Source organism: Mesitornis unicolor, unplaced genomic scaffold (genome assembly GCF_000695765.1).
Source record: "Mesitornis unicolor isolate BGI_N332 unplaced genomic scaffold, ASM69576v1 scaffold35013, whole genome shotgun sequence".
NCBI lineage: Eukaryota > Metazoa > Chordata > Aves > Mesitornithiformes > Mesitornithidae > Mesitornis > Mesitornis unicolor.
In genome coordinates this window covers 7,454-15,253 of record NW_010177271.1, presented here as the reverse complement: position 1 = coordinate 15,253, position 7,800 = coordinate 7,454, and the positions used below count along the sequence as shown (strand labels likewise).

At 54.6% G+C, this 7,800-nt stretch overlaps 1 protein-coding gene across 1 annotated transcript; it reads right to left on the bottom strand.

The window, feature by feature from the left end:
* Window positions 1-432: 432 nt before the first annotated feature.
* PALD1 (phosphatase domain containing, paladin 1) lies at window positions 433-7,584 on the bottom strand (the record flags this gene model as incomplete). Its single annotated transcript, XM_010182026.1, has 13 exons — window positions 7,397-7,584; window positions 7,135-7,237; window positions 6,777-6,956; window positions 6,538-6,702; window positions 6,252-6,412; window positions 6,014-6,089; window positions 5,252-5,400; window positions 5,068-5,164; window positions 4,843-4,947; window positions 1,824-1,919; window positions 1,465-1,599; window positions 701-817; window positions 433-612 (listed from the first exon to the last, which is right to left on the bottom strand). Coding segments are annotated over exons 1-13 (1,752 nt in total), but the record flags the coding sequence as incomplete, so codon positions are not given.
* Between the last annotated feature and the right edge of the window lie 216 nt (window positions 7,585-7,800).

Genomic DNA, 7,800 nt, shown 5'->3' with positions numbered 1-7,800 from the left:
GTGGCCAGCCCAGCCCTAAACCATGACATCTGGAAACCCAGCTGGGAACATCTGCTCTCCTTTCCCTGGGTGCCTTTTACCCTGGCTTTCAAGCCATGCTATGAATTCTTCTGGGGAGGATCTCTGCTTTGCTCTGTCTTTGCAAACTCTTACACAGTGACAGCAAAGTCAGGAGGACTCCTTTATTTTTGCAGTATGCCTGGCTTTGCATCAGCTGGGCTGTCCCCAGCCTCCAACAGACACAGAGAGCATAAGCACTGCCCCTCATTGTCAAAAGGAATAAACCCCAAAACAAGCAGCTCTGTTGGGTGAAGGACAATCAAAGCCTACAGACATCACCCACAGGGGCTCCTGGGAAGGGGAGATCAGCCCTCCCTGGACAAGCAGGACCTCCCGCCATGCCCGGCATCTCCCCGGCAGGCAGGAGCTCACCTCCAGCTGCTGGGGCGAGGCAGCAGGGATGGGGATCAGCTCCTCCAGATGCCCGGGCTCCCTCAGCGTGTAGATCTGCTCATTCCCTTCCAGGATGGCTTCTTCCCGGAGGTTGATCCAAACGATGCGGGAGTGCTTCCTCTTGGCATCCATCAGGTACCGCAGGACGCTGCCCAGAGTCTAGGGGAAGGGGTGGGCAAGGGTGACGGGAGGGCTGGGAGCCCATTGCGGGCAACCCTGCCCACCACAGGGTGTGTGTGCCCCTCACCTTGGAGCTGGGCTGCGCCGTCCCGTAGATGGGCATCTTGGGCACCCGTCGGAAGTTGGCCACGCTTATCTCCTTGGCGGTGCTCAGCACATCCGGGCAGAAGCGCTCATCCGCCACCTGCAGCGGAGCAAAGGCTGGGCAAGTGGTGCACCCTCCAGCACTGCAGCTGCCCCCTCGCACCCACAGGTTTGCAGAGGAGTTCCCAGCACACCACCACCTCTCACTCATGGTCCCACTCAGGAGAAATCCCCAAACCCTTCCAACACCAGCAAATCGGGGCTCAAAGCCACAGGGCTGCATTTCAAAGGTGGAAGATGCTCTTCTTGCAGTGACACTATGCCAAAGAAGCAGCAAGCCACCAACAGCTCTGGCCTCCTTCACCTCACCACAGCCAAAGACCACCAAGAAACATGAAGCTGCAGCTAGGCTAGCAGCTCAGGCTCGCATCATAGGGTGCTCCAGCATCCTGGTACCCAGGGTCTGCAGGGTCACATACATCCGTACACACAGAAGCTCTCTGACCAGGTGGCTATCCTTGCCAAGAATGCAGACAGGACACAGAGTTCAGACCCCCAGCATGGACCTGGAAACCTCAACATGGACCTGGAGACCCCAAGACTCAGCACCTGCCTTACAACAGGGAAACCCTTTGCTTCTCCCACCCCACAGAACTCCTTTGAGGGTGAGCATCCCAGGAAGGTGCCATTCCCAGGGGATGACAAGGAGCCGCCAGCCACATCCCTACATCCAGGACAGGCACTCACCAGCACTCGTGTCCCCTTGGTGATGAGGTCCCCAGTGACGGTGAGCTCTGAGGAGTTCATCTCTGCCTGCAGCCGGTAGAGCTCAGGGTGCCGACACATCCACCTGCTGAAGCTGAGGGCAAAGCCCAGGGGGTACTGCCGGCGAGGGGCCGGAGGGAACGCGCCGTCAGCCTGGGCTCACCCCCTGCTCAGACACAACCCAGGATCCCACCGAAAAAACCTGGATTTGCTTGGGAAACTCAGAGGTGGAGACCCCTTCCCTCCCACTACATTGGGAAGCCAAAAAAAAAACCCCAAAAAACCAAAAGAGGGATCAAAAGAGGGAGTTTGGGGTCTGTGGTTTGTTGGTTTTTTTTTACCTGCTCATGAAGGTAATAATTGAAAGCAATCAAGTAGAAATAGCGTTCGAGGCTCTGCAAAGTCCTCTGGAGGAAATACTCTTTGGTGCTGCTCCCCTGAAAGCAAAGGTAGGTGGAATTCAGGATGCCCAAGGCCGCCAGTCCTGCAGCCCCAAGCAGACCAGGAGCCTGGGGAAAAAGCCCTACACATGTTTGTTTGCAGCATAAACGAGAGACAAGCAAGTAGCAAACAGGCCTAAGGCATGTCTTTTTGTAAACAGCAGATTTTGGGGGAAAGGGGGCAGGAAAGCCATTTAAGCTGCTCAGAAGGTTTTTTTGTGTATTCGTGCTAACTTCACCAAGCTGTTTGAAAAGAAACCACTGCCAAATGAGAAGGAGAACGGGCGGAACTACAAAATCCAATCTGGAAGAGGTTTTCGTGCCTTTTTTTTTTCTTTAAATGAAACATTTCAAGTTTTCCATATTAAATGATGCTTAAAGACATAATTTTGCATTTCAGCTCAAACAAAACCTTTCCTTCAGCCCAAGGACACACTGGGAGCAGGTCCAACCAGACCCAAAGGGTGTTGCTGTCCCAGGGGGAAACACTGTCCAGATGATAATGGGAGACTCAAACCCAAGGGGAGGGGGTTGGTTAATGCAGTCTTGCCCCTACTCCAGTCACCTCAGGGTGCAGCATCGCTGGGGTGAGAGGGCCCCTTGTCAGCGATGCCGTGGATGGGATGCGGGGAGCCTGCTGGAGACATTGCCTCCCCATCCCATGCTCTGGGTAACACAAGGAACAGACAGGGACCACTTGGGGACTCCCCTGTCTGCCACCAAAGCCCAGCAGGATGTCCAGAAGCTGCTCCAGAGTCAGCATCTCACAGGAGGTGGCAGACCCCAAAATGATGGGTGACATTAAATAAACTTAAATAAGAGCAAGACGAGCTTACTAAATAGAGACATAAGTCACACGCCCGGTAATATCCTCCATTTCCAAGTGTCTCTCCTTCCCCTCCATCCCCAGAAGCATCATGATGCCTATGTAGATGACTTCAAGCATGCTCTCCTCATCATCATCATCACCCAAACCAGGCACGTTCCCCAGTAGAGCTGTCTCCTCCCAGGGACACAAGCTCACTTTGGGATTCTCCATAATTTGGAAGCCACCCCCACGCTGCCTCAGGGCAGAGATTTGAGCATCCAAGCATGTCATCCAAAAAAAGTAACCCGCAATGCCAGCACTGGCAAGGGAGCACCCAGCACAGGGTCTGTGAGCATCCCCAGAGAGCCCGTCAGGACCCTCTCCCAAGGACATGATGAAAAATCCTATAAGATGAGGCCGTACATATATGGGGGCAGGCTTGGCAAGCAGAGTTTGCACATCTCTGACTCATGAATATTTACTTGTTCTCCACACGAGAAATCCATCCCGCTGTCATTTATCAAGAGGGAGAGCAAGGGGCTTTGCTCTGGAAACTCAAAACAAAGCCTGCGGGGACGGAGCCGTGTCGGGTTTGCCAGCGGCACTTCTCCCTGAGCGCTTGGGTTCCTGCAATAATAACCAGCCCTGCTCTCTCAGCCAGGGTAAATTTCTTAATATTGCCCATAAATAGGCTTTGGATGAAAAGGGGAATGATCTGCTCGTGTTTCAGCAGTGGAGAGCTGGGTACCGCAGGGTGCAGCTCGGCATCCCACGCTGGGATGCACCTACCCCTGCATCACCATTGCTTGAGGACTTAAATCTCCATTTTTACCCTCAACACAGAGCAGAAACCCACAGCCCAGCGTGAAATCATTCTTCCATGCCTAGAAAATCCCTTCCTCTCCCCAGAAATCAAGCCAGGCTCCGCCAGCTCACCCAGCAAAGCCCAGGCTGGTTTTACGATGGGTGAGCATCAGCCCCTCTCCACTCCTCATTCTCCCTCCCCAGCATTTTTCCTGGGCCCTTGCCATTGTTTAAACCTGCTCTCACTCCATGCAGACTTCAAATAAACACTTCTCGCCGATAATTTACGGCGGTCCCCACGGCCAGTTGTTTCCCTGGCGTTGAGGATGACACAGAGCAGCCTTCCTCAGCAGGGAGGAGTCGGGCAAAGGCTTTGAGGCAGTGGGAAAATCCCCTGCCCTGTGCCCAAACTTCCCTGCTACACAAGAGAGTATCTGCCATCACACCAGCAGCAGCAGACGTGCCTAAATCCACCCTAAAAAGGGGTTAAAACTGGTGGTCTGCCACTAAACTCCAAAAAAGCAACAGTAACTGCTTTCTTTTCCCATTGCCTAATCATTTTCATGGTGCTTTTCTGCTCCAGCCTGCTTGCTGTGGCCGCACACCGCCTGCTTTTTAGATGGTCCTCTATAGCTGGCCCCGGCACTTCCAACCCTCATTCAGCATGTAAATGGGAAGATTATCTCTGAAAAGGCTGGGATCAGGGCAGCATTTCCATTTGAGCATTCCCTCTCCATTCATCCATCCATCCCCTCCACCACCTAGCAAGGAGCTTCCCAGTCAGACAGGGGAGACCATGGCTTTCCAGCACAGAAAACCACCCTGATGGCTTTTCAAAGCAAAAGGAAAAACAAAACAACAAAAAAATCTACAGTCTCAAGCTTGACCTTGAATGACTGTATTTGCAGGAAAACCTCTAAGCAACAATCCCTCCCAGCTCCCAAGGACTTTTACCAGACAGGCTGGTATCATCTTTCCAATTCACAGCTGACAAAACCAGGGCGTGGGGTATTATTTGCCCCCAAGGTCATCTACCAGGAGAGGCAGCAAAGCCCAAAACGGCCAGCTTTCCCCCAAATCCCAGCCTGCTCCATTTTATGGCTCTTCAATAACTAGGGGCGGGGGGGGATGGGAACGAAAGAGAGCGAAGCACCACAACCTTCCAGGTTTCACGTCCCATTTCCAGCTCACAGGAAGCTTTGGATTTCCAGAATTTACATTCTTCTCATCCTCATGCAAAAACAGCTCGACAAATTACCCTGGGGAGAGCAGGCAGCTTGCAGCTGAGCAATTCTCTAACGACCATACCTGGATCTGATAGTCCTCCCCAATCCCTTCCAGTTTCTTCTTGTACTCATAGATGGCTTCCTTCATGTCGTGCATCTCTGAGCAGGAGGCAATGGCACCATCCACCTTGCGAGGAGCAAGTGAAAAGATGCCCAGATAAGCCCTGGATGGGGAAGGGGTGGGGGCAGGAGCCGATCTCATCCCCTTCCACCCACCCCGACAGAGGTTTTGCCAGCACCCCCTTACCTCCTCAACTATCTGCTGGCCTTTGGGGACCATCTCGATGAAGGCCTGAATGACCCGAAGCCTGTCCCTGGGAGATGTTTTAGGCAGGTGGGGGAGGCTAGGGTGGGAGAAGAGGGAGATCAAACCAGCCCTGGGAGCATGGGCATCCCCTCCACACCCCAGCCCCAGGGGGTGCCCCACTTACTCGAGCTTCTGGGTGGCTCCTCGGTGGTGATGGAAGATGAGTGTGCCCATGGCCATGGCCAGGTTGGTCCTGCCCACGCCAGTCTGGCAGCTGAAGAGCAGCGCCGGAGGGGGTCTGCCAGGGTCCCGCAGCAGCAGGCTGGGGCTCTCCTAGGAGGGAAGGGCAGAAGGATGGGACCACAGGAGCATCCAGGACAGCCAGCTCTGCCACTGCAATGGTCAGGGTGGAGGTGACAGCCCTGCCCAGGCACAGACGAGTGGTTGCATCTCCCCTTTGCTCAGGGAATGGCGCGGATAGACCAGGTCCATCCTCTGCATTTCGATGCCCTCCCCATCAGACACTGGCCTGTCCACCCCACCAGAGGTGTTCCCACCACCAGTCCCTAAGCTGCCAAGATGATGAAGACTCTCCAAAAAAAAAAAAAAAGAAGCCCTGCTATCAAAAGCCTTTGCATCAAAACCAGATAATTTCTCCCAAAGCCGTTAGGGAAGAGTCATCTATGCAGGGTGGAGGGTCACGTCCAGCCCAGCCAGGAGTAGGGACAAGCAGCTGGATCACATGGACTCCTCCAGCAGGGCCTACAGCAACCAGAATGGGATGCAACCACAGGCACAGGCATCCTCTAACGAGCAGCATCAAGCCAGAACCAGGAGAAGATGCTCTCAGGGAGTCACGCTCCCCAACATGGCATCCTTGCTCAGGTGCAGGAGCAAATCCCAACCCGATGTGGCCCTGCAGACTGGGAGCTCTCGCTCAGCTCACCCTGAGGAAGCAGATGAAAGCGTCGAACTGCTCCTCCAAAGGGGCTCCCTCGGCGGGCAAGGGCAGCCGGTGGTACCTGTGGGGCACAGGGACAGCCCTTGTTAGGAGGATGGGGCTGTGGGAGGACCTTTGTCCCCACCATGGTGCAGGTCATAAGAGGGTATCAAGAGCAAACGCAGCCCAGCTTGCAAAAGCAAAGCCACCGACCATGTGTGAGGAGGAGGAGGAAGGGCAGCACCTGTAGGAGGGCAGGAGGAAGATGGGTCTGCGGTAGACCTCCTCCGTCACCTGGATGTCCTCCTCGCACTGCACCCGCACGGTGTGGGGCTCATCCCGCAAGCGTTCAATGTCATTGTACACGTAGTAGACGCTCTCGCTCAGCTGCGCGAAGTCGTGGATCTAGCAGGGATGGGGACCACCATCAAAATAATCTCAGACAAGCCCTTCGCTCATCTTTGAGCTGGAGAGATGCATGCATCGCAGTATCACTGGGGTGATGACCCTACCCCCAACTCCCACCTTACCTCTTTGCGGATGGCCAGCTCCAGGCTCTCTGCCTGCAGCCCCCGCTGCAGGCACTGGAGGTTCTCGTGCAGGTTCTCCTTGCCCCGGGGGGTGTAGGACACAAAGTTCCCCTCCAACCGCAGGAAGATCACAGGCTCCCCACGGACGCAGAAGAAGACACACTCCTGCGGAGAGAGGGTGAGGCTGCCCAAATGCTTTCCTGGCCTTTTCCCACCCCGATTTCCACCCTCCCACCAACCTTGTGGCCCTCTCTCTGCAGCTTCTGCAGCACGAGCTTGAAGCCGTTGAGGCTGGGCTGTCCCATGCCGAACACAGCGTAACCTCCTTTGGCTTGTCGGAAATTGGGAGCGCCACAGCTGCCGGTAGTGTTCAAGACGTCTAATTTGCCATATACATCCCTGACCATGAAATATTTCCCCTGCAAAACAAGACAGGCAGAGAGAAGATTGGGAATAAGTGGATTTGAGCAAGTAGGCTTGAATGCAGCTGGGAAGAAAAGTAGCTTTTCTTGGTGATTTCCAAATTTAGCCCCCAAAAAACCCAAGGACCCAAGACTCCAGGCTGAAACGGATTGGGTACGGGGTGGTGATGCTCACCTGCACAAGGTAGTGTTCCAGCGTGGCCTCAGAAATGCGTCCCACCTTGTAGTTGGCCTTCAGGAGATCATCGTGGATCTGAAACTCCTCCCTGCAGTTGTACCTGCAAAAGCCATGTGCAGGGAGGTAAAGGAAAAATATGTATATAATGGTATAGGTAAAGATTTAAAAAATAAAAGAGCAATATTTAGGGAAGATGGTGCAGAAGAAGAGAGGTCTGGAGGCAGCAGCAAGGGGACACAAGAGGCTGCCAAGGACTCACGTGATGACCACAGGCGCCACTTTGTTGGTGATGATGGACTTGGCCTTGCTGTTGTGGAGCCCCAGGGTCTGGAAGGAGTGGATGCTGAGGGAGTGCTGGTCCTCCATGCTGCCGTCGCCCAGCGCCCTGCTCTCCAGCGGGGATGCCGAGACTGCCTGCTGCTGCGCTGCGCTGGCCGTCGTACCCATAATCCGCAGGCAGCTGTGCCAGGACAGGAGGCAGCAGCGACCGCAGGGAAAACAAGGAGGGAGGGAGAGAGAAGGAGGAGGAATTTGATTTTCTTTTTTTTCAGCCTCTCCCATTTTAGGAAGGGAAAATCCCGAGCGGGTGCAGGCCCCCCCCAACTGCTGACAGCCGGTGAGGAGAGGCCCATTTGGGAAGAAACGCTAACCCAGCTCTTTCCC